Source organism: Argentina silus, assembly GCF_951799395.1.
Source record: "Argentina silus genome assembly, chromosome: 4".
NCBI classification, from domain to species: domain Eukaryota; kingdom Metazoa; phylum Chordata; class Actinopteri; order Argentiniformes; family Argentinidae; genus Argentina; species Argentina silus.
In genome coordinates this window covers 11717714-11731707 of record NC_139658.1, presented here as the reverse complement: position 1 = coordinate 11731707, position 13994 = coordinate 11717714, and the positions used below count along the sequence as shown (strand labels likewise).

The following is a 13994-nucleotide window of genomic DNA, read 5'->3' as shown; positions in this document are numbered from 1 at the left end:
TTTTTTTTTAGATAGTATGTAGTCATTGCAAGCCCGGGGTGGTGTCACGACATATTCAAACTCTTTTGCTCTGGCAATGTCAGGTTGTTTCATATAGGGTAATATTATGTGTGACTTTAGGTATTCTGTGTTCATTTGTAGCCAGTATACTGGTGTGGGTATTGAACAGTGAATTGTTATGTAATAGTCTTCACATTTGTATGATGTATCTTATCGACCTCAGCACTCATAATGATGTGTGTGCAAGAGTATTGCTCTGAAAATGTTCAAGTTGCACATTACAGTTGATGTCCTACTTAAATCATTGCTGAACTGATAAAACAACCTTGCTATTAATGTACAGAATTGACCTTGTACACAACGGTGCAAAACACAAAGGTGCATTTAGAAGAGTCACCAGGTAAGACGAAAGCATATACAATGGAGCAGTTCTCTCTCTATAATAATGTGTGCCACGTGACTTCTGTCTGTTTAGCATGGCAACTCATTGTTACCATAGAGCACTTAATTCAGCACAAGGACAGACAGAAACAACTAGTGCTATTTACACTTGGTCACTCCCTTCTCAGGTTTAGCCCTAACATGTTGAGGCAGACACCAGACCAATGTTGCTGCTCGCTCTCCTCCATCCATAGATATTTATCTGATGCCTGGAGGGCCATATATCAGCAGCTTTCTCTCCCCCCTCAAGTGCTTTTATCGCCTTTGAGCTTTTCCAGGGGCCTGCCTCCAGTACCAGAGGATTGTTTAATGCACCCACCACCTGATCAATTATTGAGCATCCCCCTACTACCACAGTGTGCACTTGATTAGAGTACTCTGATGTTGCTGACATCAGGAGCACATGTTTTGACCATTTGTGCTCTCATGCAAGGACTGTCCCTCCCTTGAGTAAGGGAGGCTGAGTAAGTGGGGTGCTGTGTAGCTGTGAGACGCGGGATAGAGTCAGTGAGGGCAACAGAGTTATAATTGAACCACTGTTCTTCTCTGAGACAACACCTAGATGCCTGAAATAGAATGTAAGGACAAACTTTAAAGAGCATCTGAACTTTCTTTTGGAAGCTACTGTAACCACCGTGGCACTTTTAGTTTAATATACAGTTATGGTATGTAAATATAATTTCTGTTGATAGGCGAAACATAATGAACTTAACTCTGAGGTAGTTTCAGTTAATTGCTTTTCTTTTCAGTGTCCATGCCCATCTGACCTTCCAAACCACTTTCACCTTATACTGAGAACTTGGCATCAGTGTGGTCTGTATACACAACCCAATGAACTGAAGCCAAATAGTGACAGATTTTAAGAGTGTCTGTGTGGTTTAAGAGTATTGTTGGAGCCTTTGTTTGTGTTTCAGACTTACTGTCTTCGTATGTGGGTACATGGGGTGATGTTGTTGGCGGTTGGAGAGGAGCATGAGAGAGATTGGCAACCTTTTGTGTCCACCTATGTCGTGCAGCGTCTCATGGCTGGTATTAGATTAAACGGCACAGACGGGTCAGCTGGCAAGGCAGTGGGCCACTTGGCAACCAGGAGGAAAACGTTGGTGAGAGAAAGGATAGGGAGAATTGTTCTCTCCCTTTCTGTCTTCTTTACAGCACCATCTCCAGTCAAGCCTTTCACAGACATTTCTACAGACACTGTTTCATATACAGTAAGTTTATGCTGCATTACATAAAATACAACATTTATAGTAGTAAATTATAGTTAGAATGCCTGTTTAAACAAGTGAAACAAGTATTTTGCAGTGTACTGTACGAAGTCAAAGAAAGCCCTGTTAAACAACTCTACAGTAAACATGTTGTCCAATCAGTGTAATTTCAGAATTTCAGTAGTTTACTCTAGCATCCCCCTTGGGCCAATTAATGCCGGCAAGACGCATGATTAACATTACATGAGTGGAAATCTCTGTCTGCTGCAGGGTTGTATTTCAAGCATAGCAGGGTGGCAGTGCCTTCTGTCCTTTCATGCAGTTTGGTATGTCGCTGGGGTCAGAATGTGAAGCTTATAACCAAACCAAATCCGAGAGAAGTTTAAACGGCAATTCACACAGGCGCTCAAAGTCCAGAACAGCTCTTAGTCATTAGGGACGATTTCAAGTAATTGTAGGGTCGTCTCACCCTGTCAACAGAGTGCTAGGCAGCTTACCCACCCTCTAAAATGGCAGACACACTTATCCCCATGTCCTCCCTTCTGTCGTGGGCGGCAGATTGGGTCAGCAGCTCAGTAGCTCTCCCAGTGAAATGGTTCATTACTGTAATTAGCGTAATAAGAATAATCTCTTCTAGCCAGCCGGTTAAACAGCACATCTGGACCCTGTGCCCTCTATTAGCTGCGTCTGCTATCTGCTACCGTGCAAAATCTGCTGCCATGTTGAGGAGATTTAGAGATATGAGACGGTAATGATCAGGAAATTAAATGGGCAGCGTTCTTGGTTGTGAATGTGTACTCTTTGCTTGGAGGGGTAAATAAATAGTGTGTATTTTGGTATTGTCAGCCCTGAAATTACGTGTCACCATGAACAGTGATGAAGGAATGTGATTGAAGGATCGTGATTAGACAATTCCCCTGACAGAAGCTTTTCATGAGTAACTGTAGAATGCAGTTGGGTAAGGGAGGAAACTCGACTGTGGTGAATCGACAGTAATGTTTTTACTGTCATTTATTTAAAGAGTGGTAAGTCACCAGAGGGCCACTAAAACATTTTAGTGTCACGCATTCCAAGTCCAATTTCTGCCTAAGCTAGCGAACAGATAGGTTCAAGCAGTGAAAGGACAGCGAATGAGTCATTCATACCCATAAGCTCATAATATGACAGTAATACTTGGGTGTTAGCAGAGAGATCAGCAGTACGTGTGGGTATGACCCCATGAGATCATACCATTCCAAACTACCATCCTCTCAAACTCCTCCCAATCTGCCCTCTGGAGATCAGCCTCACTGTAATGTTTAGTTAGTAGAAACTCACAACTCAATGTGTAGTCCAGAAAATCTCATATCAGTGTTTAATTTGCGCCTAGGGCTTAGTTGGCTAATATCTAGCCTTGTTTAAAGCTATCCTTGCGATAGCTTGAGTCGTGACAAACACAAACATCGAGTTGGGAAAGTATGCCCAGTAGCTTGTGGCTACACAGTGGATTCAGAACAATGGCATAGTCCCAATTGTTTTGGTTCCTTTTTGCTGTGAGTTGTAGTGAATAGAAAAAAATGGGTTGGGGAGTTCACTTGGCTAGAGTGGCCATTCAATGGACTGAGGTCCCTAGCCAGTCCCTAGCCAAGCCACGGCAAAGAAAGTCTAAATCCTTTATGTTTTGTGGAGAGATTACCAGTGTCTAAGTAGGATGACTGGAAGGCTTGCGGATAAGCAGCACAGTTTGGGGTTGGGTTCTGGGTTGCCAGGGTGGGGAGAGCAGGCAGCTGATTCGTCTCTCCTTTGTCCAGGAATGGCCAATCCCATTGCTTGCTGAGGCACATTGACCAGTTTCTTTTTTCTGTTCTCGTATTTTGAGGGAGACCCACAAATAAGCTCTTGATTTGCTAACTTTCTAAGTTAACGTTTTCGTCAATGGTCTAGATTGGGCTCTCTGGTAATGAGTGAATCCTGTCATTCCTGTCTTGAGGTCCATATGGCCATCATTTTAAACTCAGTGTCACTCCTAAATTAAACTGACATCTCCAGTTGATTCAGAGGGGAATGACAAATGGCAATAAATATAGGCTTATTTTGCCTCCACCCTTCTATGTTGCCACAGCAACTGGCAGTATCTGTCCACCCACCCTATTTACCATTGTAAGCATTATTTGGCACCATCCTCAGCAGTGAAAAGCCCTTGTCCCACTTAGGGTGTTCATCCCCCTGGCAGTGTTCATAGGGTGTTCATCCCCCTTAATGACAGTATGCAATTCACTGGTAAGCTCACACCCAGCAACCCCCCAGCAACCCACCCACCCCACCCCACCCCCGAAGCGTCAAGCAGGTGTTAAATCTGTGCCCTGTTGCCAGTGACAGCAGCTGCAGCCGAAAAAACATGGCCGCCTGAATTCCGACACCTTTTGGCTGCGTCATTCCTCCCTCATGTAATAACCATCAGGCTGTCAACACAGCCCTGTAACCTTTCATCTCGTCTGTTCACTGCTCCAGTGCTTGTCGGAATCCAGAGCCTGCTGAGCAAGAGTGGGATGAAGAGAGAGGGAGGTAAAGGGACTCGTATAGACTATGCAGAGTAAGAAAGTGAGAAAGGGGCTGTTGCTGCCATGGTCTTTGATGCCGCTGGGTGGTGAATGTAGTCTGGATGTGACCAAGTTCTGTTTTTACATGGAATTGATTATCATTAGTAGCCTTGCCTCAGTGCCAAGGTTCAGTTGAACAGGAGTCAGTTTAGACCAACAGGTTTCCTGGATGCTGTTTCTGAAAATGCTGTTTCTGGTCTACTCTATATCCATGGTAGTGTTGTTTTAATGCCCAGATAACGTATGGTGCGCTAACACCACTGGGTGGTGGACAGCAATGCCACCAGTGTCCAGATGGCATGAGAAGAATGATGCCCATTGCCCACTCACATTCCACTTCCAGTAAAAAAAAAAATATATAGAAACAAAGTGCTCTGTTGTTGTTTTTGTGTTCCCTTCTGGTTAAGTAAAAACAGCTACTCATTCCTATTTAATAGGATTTTAGTTTGGTGGTGCATGCCAACAGCTCGTACAGCCTGAGCTTGATTAAGTTGGAACGGCAAAGATGGCTGTTTGCAAATCCTCAAACTGCTTTGCAGATGGGTATTCAGAAAAAGTGTTGTCAGCGTTGAAATTCCGTTACTGGTATGTGTATAAGATTCATTATGTGATTGGACAGCTGTCTGTGTTAGTGTCTGTGAGTGGCCTAACCAGATTTTCAGACATCCAGAAAAGGGTGGGAATGAACTCTGAATACAGCTGCTCACTCTTCCCTTACTTCTTCTTCTTTAAGCGCTTACTCTTTCTTTGGTTCAGCTTGTTGTGTCTCATTGGTTACAAGCTAACGTAAATACGACCTCAATAACCCCGCAAACCATAGTACTTTATCTCCTGGGTAATCTGAGAAGTGGTCATTTCTGATTTAAATTCCTTATGTTTTGGGTTTTCTGGTGGGAAAAGCAGTTTGTGCTTTTTCCACCCCAAGTAAATTCTGTGAGGACTGTTTGGAATGATGTATGCGTGATGTGACACTTGGAACCCCATAGGGCAGGGCAGGTATCCAAATCTGTCTCTCTCTCTCTCTCTCTCACACACGCTCACTCACTCACACACACACGCACACACACACACACACACACACACACTGCAGGCAGGAGTGCTGGACTTGAGCCAGCATGTCACATAGCTGCCATTGCGACGACAAGCCCCTTCGGCCCACTGTACATCTCTGTTATTAGAGGTGGCAAGCTGAGGTTCCTATCTCAGCATAATCTCCTCTAGCCGTGGGGACCGGTCAGATGCTGGTGAAAGTGCCAGCACATAGCATAGACATTATACCAGGAATAAACGCTGTGTGCAAGCCATTACGTACAGTAGTACTCAGGCTACCATTCTGTGTTTCAAGAAATGACGTGTAAGCTTAAAAGTGAGAAATATTCCATAACAGTGCTACCTTTTTACAGGGTAATTACAAAGGTGATACCTGGGCCATACATGTAAGGTATGGTTGACAACGGTAGGACAAACACATTACCAAACAACTCCTCAAGGTCAATATTCATTCACAGCTGCAGGCCTACAATGAGTGTGAGTGATTTTAAAGCTGAACATGAGGACTCTTTCCTGAGGCGCTATAGTTACTCTAACGTTACCCTATAGTTACTGATTACACTGGTATGTCAATGACGGTCCACTACTGCATTGGAAAGGTGTACTTCTACATATCACACAAGCTTTATTTTATATATATATATATATATATATATATATATATATATATATATATATGCCAGCCTAACAGGAGTTCATCTATGCATGCCGCATATTTTTGCATATCCATAGAGACAAAAGGAGCTTTGTTTCATATGTGTAGCACTTTGTCTGGCCAGAGCGGAGGGGAAAGATGCAGTGGTAGTGGTTTGAAGGGATATGTGAAGTGGGGAAACTAGCAAAATGCCCAATCGTAAAGACACATTGGAGCAACTGGAGAGTGTTGTTCTTCATTGTGATGTTAAAGGCCAGAGCTCTGGTTGGGCATCATTCAGGGCTCAACAGTTCATGCTGGCATTCTTTTGTCTGCTTGAAACCATCATCTATTTCGAGCATTCATATTATTGTTGTCACATTCCGAGTACATTCCTTCTCCTGGTCTTGTCAGAGGGGTTCATGCACCAATTGTGTAAAACTAGGCCGATGGGTTGCCCTGGTTTCTCAGTCTTTGGCAACATGTAACACTGTGAAAAGTGGGACACATTTATAGAATCTGGTGTTTCACTGTGAGAAATTAAGAACCACTGTGGCCATATTGTATTCAACATTGGCAAATTAAATGTCATACTGTCTACGTTTTCTGTAAGTCAAGCTTTCAGTCTGTTTGGTTTGTACTGACGATGGTGAGATTCCAACCGTAGCACAAAGAAGGCCAAATGCAGAGTTTCACAGTGAGAAGCCTTTGCAGGCAAGATGAGAGTATGTGCAGACTTGTAGTTTTACACGAATACGTGAGTGGGCTCACGTGAGCTTGTCATTAGGTGAGGCAAAACACACAGAGGCTAATGCTAAATACGTGGATCGAGCCACACACCAGGCTCTTTGTTAGGACTGTTTGCTCCCAGAGCTCACATGTTCGTGCTGCTATGGACCTTTCTAAAGCTCTTGGCTGAGATTTACAGCCAGAGTTAGATTATATAAAACAATATTAGGATTTGAAATATATCTCAAAGGAAAGACTGGGCTCACAGGGTAACGCAAGGTCAGACTGGGGTTGTTTTGAAATGCTGTCTTACACGTTACCCCTCAGCCAAAGGGGAACCATCTAAAGAACTGAGCCAGAAAGTCACAGCTATTGGCTTTAGTTTATGATTTATGATGTTTTGATTTACTTTTTCACATTGATGTCTATTGAGATTTTGTCTAGTGGCTGTTACAGCTAGCCTTTTGGCCTAATAGTGAGATTGTGATTGAGGATAGTTCAACTCGCATTGGAGAGACATAATAGGCCTACTCTTGTTTAGGTAGATTTCCAGGCTTGTCTCATTGAAATCAAAATTGCTGTTCCAAGAGAAAGGTGTGTAGATGTAATCTACCATTAGACTAAGTTCATATCCACATTCAAATGTTATTCAAATATGGTCACGCAAGCTTGCACCATTCATATACAAACATTACTCTCGCTCTTGCCCATATCTTTCTCGGGGCACACTAGAGAAATCTCACTGGAAAGAATGCGCCCTCAGACAAAATCCATCTTGTGTGGTTGTGACGTCAGTGGCTCCCAGTGGTTACATTCTTGTGGACATTTTTCTCCCTCTGGCACAGTAAGCCCACAGCATAAGCCCCATGAAGAGCCCCCCAGAATGAAGCCTATCTAGCCAGGAAACTAGCTCCCCTTCGCTATTTAACTGGGCTCTGTCACTAACACTAGCCCCACTCTGAATTCTTCTTCCTCAAGCTCCATAAGGAGTGGAACGCAAGGAAGCAGAATTGCATCAAAGCCCAGAGTGCAGTCCACAGTAAACATTGGCATTTTTGCAAGGGAGAGAAGTCCTCTGTAAGGATGTAAAGGAAGCCAAGCTCATTTTGCTCAAACTCTCAAATTACCCTCAGAGGCTTCCATAGCACTCAGTGACAACCAACAATCATTTGATGGCATTTCACATTCTTTAGAACATTTTTGATATAGATATAGGCCTATATTATTGGTTTGAGGTTAATTTCTTCCGCCCTCTGGACTCATTTGAGTTGTAGATACTTATTAGCAGACATGCTTGCTAGCTGGCTATGAAGCAGGCCTGTAGTCAGGTGACTCTTATTGTTTAGAATGACATTCCTGGTCACTGCTTAGGCTTGAATCACTTTCTCTCTCCTATTTAGTCTATGGTTTCAACATGGTTCCATTAGAGTGTCATAAGGTATTCGAAAAGCTGTCCAATGGTGTGAAACCAAGTTTCCATTATAGAGATCAAATAGCAACTGCTCCTCACAACATTGCAATCTGCCTCTGTGTACACTGGAAAGAGCCTCTGTCACTGCCTGGCTTTACTGAAGTCGATAGCAGCATTAAGAGGACTCTATATTGGTTGGTCATGGGCACCACACCGTCACTGCTTATCTGGTCACAGTCAGATAATGTGGGTCAGGGAATGACACGTCACTTTATTTTCTGCTCTGTCAGGATACATTAATTGTGCTTTTGAGTAGGTAATGTGTTTTGTTAGCATCTGAAACGCAAAGAGTAGAATTATTTGATTCACTACAAGCTTCAAAGGCACACACCATTAAACGTACAATGTGTAGAAGAGCAAGATCACTACTACTTTGGATCAGTTTCATCCTCAGCTACCTGACTGCTAGGTCCTCCTAGCTTACATAATGTGATGTTGCTCCTTGTCACTGAATTCATTCGAGGCCACGGTATCTTGATGTTGTTGCTCAACCAGTCCAGGCTACAGAGTAACCATTGTTCTCTCTACTACAGTACAGTATGAGATACACCAGATAAGAGGGTGAAGAGAAGTGACTGAACTACTTTGTGTTCTGTCTGTTAACTGCCACTCTGGCATCGCTGAGTGATTACTCCGACACATGGGCTATAGTGGTAATCAAGTCTTTGTATGAGGACTGAATGCTTTATGGACACCACATCAGAGCTACAGTCTATTGTAATATCCAGACTAGCACTGTATGTATAATGGCTCCCATTGTGAAGCACTGAGCTTTACATTTTTTACCTTACTGTAATTTTGGAACCCTTAATTGTACATTTACAACAAACTGACTTTAGATGAATCTTTATATGGTGCGGCTTAAGCTTGACCTCAAATGGTTTTATTAGTTTCCATCCTCCTTTCACTCACGCAGTGTCATCATGTGCTGTATGTTTGTCACTATGCTGTTGGTTAAGAGGGAATGAGTGGATTTGGTCTTTGGTCTTAAAAGTGCTGATGTCGCAGTGCAGGTAGCACACAACAACCTCCTTATTCAGCTGGGAGAGGTCCACGTCTCTTCCCACAACAGGCAGTGAAGAGAGTGAAGCTCGCTCAGCCCGAGACAACCTCTAGCTCTCTCTCACCTCCCCTCCCCTATCGCATGCCGTCTCTTTCCTCAATCCCCACAGCTCCCCTCACTCTGTCTTGCTGCTGTCGTCTCTCTTGCGTTCTTGTTCTCTCTGTCACCCCCGTCCCCGTCCCCCCTCTCTCTCTCTCTCTCCTTCCATCTCTCTCTCTCTCTGTATCTATCATCCACTCTTTGGCAAGAGCAGCAGTGTGGCAGTCAGGACCTGGCATGGGGTTGGGGTTGGGTTGGTATGACTTGCCTTATTCAACCCACTATCCCGCTCTATGGGAAAACCTCCATGTACAGAACACAAGCTGGTGAGCAGTCTGCTCTTCCTGTTCACATGCAATTGCATTACGTGGGTTAATGATCAGATTTTGAATTGGGACTTTGATGTCTATACAAGCTTATGCGAACCACCTATGGAATGGTAAGCACGCTCAGTGTGCCGCTAAATGTGATTTTCCGCTTTAAAGAATACGTTCTTGTCCAAGATGGTCTTTCCTCTTGCAAGTGGTAATGTACCGTGCGTTGATGCAACGATGCATTATGTCTGCTTGAAAATGTTGTACAACGGAGGTGGACATTACTCCTCATGCTCTACTGTGCTCTCTAGTGACTGTTCTCTCTCGGTCTCTGACTCAATCTCCTCCTCCTTATTTGTTTAATTCATGCTTTGTGTCAAACATTGAAGCTCTTGTATATCATCATTGTGCAAGAAAGACTACAACTCTTTCTCTTTTCTCTTCCTCTCCTGAAGTCTCCACATGCATAACCACCTGTAAGAAGGCGGCTCCCCCGCCCGTGCCACCCCGTACCACCTCCAAGCCCTATATCTCTGTGACGGTGCAGAGCAGCACCGAGTCAGCACAGGACAACTACCTGGACCATCAGGACCGTGACCTTGACCGTGACCGTGATCGTGACCGTGATCGTGACCGTGACCGTGACCGCCGGAGCGACGTCAATAGCCAGTCCAGCCAGGCTCACAGCAACTCCTCAGACAGCCTTGATAGCACCCGCGCCAACAGCCTGGCCAGGGGTATCCCTCGGCCCCAACAGATCATCCCTGTCCCCATTGCCATCCCCCGGGACCCCATCATCACTACCACCACCTGCACTTCCACCCATGCTGCCACTGACACCTCCGACTCCCAGTATGAACCCCTGAAGACAAGCGCCAACAAGGGAAACCTGACAGCAGAGGAGCCCCACGCCAACCTCGTGCCCCGGAGGAAGCTCTCCTCTATAGGAATACAGGTGGGAGTACAAGTGAAGTTGCAGTAGTTCGTGCAGTTACAGGAGAGTCAGTAGGGTAGCATAAGAGTGAGCACTGTTAGAGAAGTGTCAGGACTGTTAGAGAACAGTATTCATTTTACAACTGAGTCATTAGGGTTACAGTAGAGTCATTAGGGTTACAGTAGAGTCATTAGGGTTAGAGAAGAGTCATTAGGGTTACAGTAGAGTCATTAGGGTTAGAGAAGAGTCATTAGGGTTAAAGAAGAGTCATTAGGGTTACAGTAGAGTCATTAGGGTTAGAGAAGAGTCATTAGGGTTAAAGAAGAGTCATTAGGGTTACAGTAGAGTCATTAGGGTTAGAGAAGAGTCATTAGGGTTAAAGAAGAGTCATTAGGGTTCCAGCAGAGTCATTAGGGTTAGAGAAGAGTCATTAGGGTTAGAGAAGAGTCATTAGGGTTAGAGAAGAGTCATTAGGGTTAAAGAAGAGTCATTAGGGTTACAGTAGAGTCATTAGGGTTAGAGAAGAGTCATTAGGGTTAGAGAAGAGTCATTAGGGTTCCAGCAGAGTCATTAGGGTTAGAGTAGAGTTGGTGTGCCGTCAACAAGGCATTGGATATAAATGTGTCATGCTCCTCACCCCTTTCAGTAGCTCTCTTCTGTGTCTACTGAATTTGCTTAATTGAATTGCTCACTTTTCCAAACCATGTATGTACTTTCTCCCTGGGCTAATATTTATAGAGGGGTAAGCTTCATCATATTTTGAACAATCAAGCACTACACTGGAATGCATTCATATGGATTTTCCTTATGCTTAGAGCTCGTACGGGTTTGAGACTAGCTGACTTTGTTTTGCCATCTGGAAAATTAAAAACAGCAGAATATTTCCCATGTTGCCTGAGGAAAACCTTATGGTCCCATTTCATAATTCATGGTTTTTCATCAGAATCAAACTTGACAATTATTTGTGACGGTGCTTTTTGATTGGTTGTTAGGTTGACTGCATTCAGGAAGTCCAGAGAGTGGAGACTCCTCCGCCATTGGCCAGATTCCAGTCAATCGGAGTGCAGGTGGAGGACGGCTGGCAGTAAGTGCACTTCCTGTCCTGGTTACGACATGTCAACCATATCCTGTGAGGAAATAATATTTTAGTTCCACACAATGCCATGTAAATGTATTCATCCCTATAGGGCCATTTTGATTTGAACAAGAACACACAATAATGTCAACATATAGCTGCACACATGGAAACGTCTGTAACATATACAGAAGCATACATTATTGCACAATGGATTTGCAATATTTGTAATATTTATGAAGGTCATTCTTCAGTACTAGGTGCAATTGACATCGTTTTCATGGTGTTTTTGAATACCAGCAAGTCCTCGCATTCTACACTCAGTCTTCCTCCCTTTTCTACTCTCCCTGTGACCCCTGTGAGTTTTGCATGCGGATGAGTTTGCTTATACCAGCTGGTTGTCAGATGTCCTCTCAGAATTTGAATGCATCTGAATATGTCTTGAGTTTGCTGTTGTCTTAGACAGGGTCAGTAGATAATGACGAGTCCATTTCTGTTTGAAAACATCACCTCATATTTGCATATTTCTAATAAAAAAGGGTATTTGTGGTGAGTGTTATTTGCACACAATACGATCAATGAAAGGATGCTCCTCATTCATTCAAGCAATCACCCAACTCTACTTATTTAGTTATTGCCATCACTTACTATTCTTGTCATCCTCTATTCTTAATGAAACATTCGAAGTATTTCCACCCATAACCGTCTCTCCCCTTGTTTCATGTTTCCTGTGGTTTTAATGGGGAGACAAGGATGTTGCCAAGGTCAGACAGCGGTGAAGGTTTTCGCTAACAGCCCATTCCCCAGCCAAGCCCCTTTCCTGCATATGTGATATGTGGCAAGGCTAGGCTAGGGTTTGTGTCTGCTGCCTCCAAGCTGAGTGCACCACATCATGAAGACGAAGCAATGCTACACTCTAATCGATATGCATCTTCTATTTTTATACCTGTATTGATCAACTGAGGGTGAAGTGTGTCAGTGTTAGGAACATTTCCTGGCTTGAATAAGGCTCATCAAAGGTCATATTTCCTCTTCTTTTAACGGTCTTGGATGGTTGGACAGTTAAACTAGCTGCTGTAGGGGTTGGTTATGATCGCTAACAGAATTAGAGTTTTCACCAGTGGTATACCGTTGACCTCTTTTTTCCTCAGACCCACCATTTTGTGTCTGTGTGGCATGTTACAGGCTCAGTCGCTCCAGTAGCATGGCCTCCAAGCAGGAGACCGACTCTGACACGCAGGACCTTCCAATCATCTCCCACGCCAACTCCAACGCCAAGCCTACCGAGAAGAAAATCATGGTCAACAGCGCCAGCCAATCCATAAACTCGCCCCTGGGCCAGGGCCCTCAGGACAACGGTGATCCCACCGCTGACACCACATCGCCGCCTCCGCGGCAGATCCTTAACCGCTCCACCACGCGGAGCAGCTCCTCCTCCTTCTCTGAGAGTCTGGACCCAGCACTGGACCCCTCGTCCCTGCCACCTCCAGACCCCTGGCTGGAGAGCGGGAACGGGAGCAGCAGCGTGGTGCCCCCACAGGGCCCTGGGGGCGCCTGCCGGAGGGATGGCCACTGGTTCCTGAAGCTGCTGCAGGCGGAGACGGGCCGCATGGAGGGCTGGTGCCAGCAGATGGAGCAGGAGACCAAAGACAACCAGCTCTCGGAGGAGGGTAAGAGAATTGGACTGGAACCTGTTAGGATAGGCAACCTCTGTCCTCAAGCCACGCAATGTAGCTAATTTGTTCCATTGACCAAGTACCAGGGGGGAAACGAAACGAAATCCAGCAGGACTGCGATCCTCGAGAACTTAAGTCATGCACCCCCTGGAATACAGAGTCAAACAAGCGTCACTTTCATTTGGCTCCAGACGGGAGCAAGCTTTTTGAAGCATATGCCTTATGATATGACCTGCCCTAATATTAATAAGAGTTTGCTACCATTCGGTCACAATGAACATGACCCATGTCATCAGAAAGTGAAAGAAAATCCACTATTCTCCCGTACTCAAGTCATAAATCAACATTTAAACAAAAAAAAACAAAAGAATGCAATCTGGCCCGTGAACACATAATGAGGATGAGATCTCTGATCTGCAAAGCAGTCTGACCTGATCTGAAGGTTCAAAGCTTGCATGTAGAGTTCATCCCTAGGCGTCACACTTAACAAACACACAGACTGGAGTGGATGAGGCGGTAATACCTGGGGTTAACACACAGGCAGGCCTGTAATCCATAGAATTACACTAATCTACTCTGGACCTGATTAAACATCCAGATTAGATTAGCGCCTCAACGTCAGGCTGACATGGCAGACAGCAGTGTAGTGACTGTCAGAAAGGAGGCCTCATACGCACGCACACACACACACACTGCGCAGGCCTAAAACATGAAATCTCAGTCAACCATGCTGAGCTCATATCTGATCTGGAATGTATCATGAACAAGGTCATTTTAGCAC

At 44.6% G+C, this 13994-nt stretch overlaps 1 protein-coding gene across 1 annotated transcript in view; it reads left to right on the top strand.

Moving 5' to 3' along the window:
- The window catches only part of dlgap4b (discs, large homolog-associated protein 4b), a gene marked incomplete at its 5' end in the record, with an annotated part of 36483 nt that overhangs the window by 15330 nt on the left and 7159 nt on the right, over positions 1 to 13994 (top strand). The window contains 3 exons of the mRNA XM_083667962.1: positions 9984 to 10483; positions 11455 to 11546; positions 12723 to 13207. Coding sequence (XP_083524088.1) covers positions 9984 to 10483; positions 11455 to 11546; positions 12723 to 13207 — 1077 coding nt within the window. The remainder of the gene's footprint in view (positions 1 to 9983; positions 10484 to 11454; positions 11547 to 12722; positions 13208 to 13994) is intronic.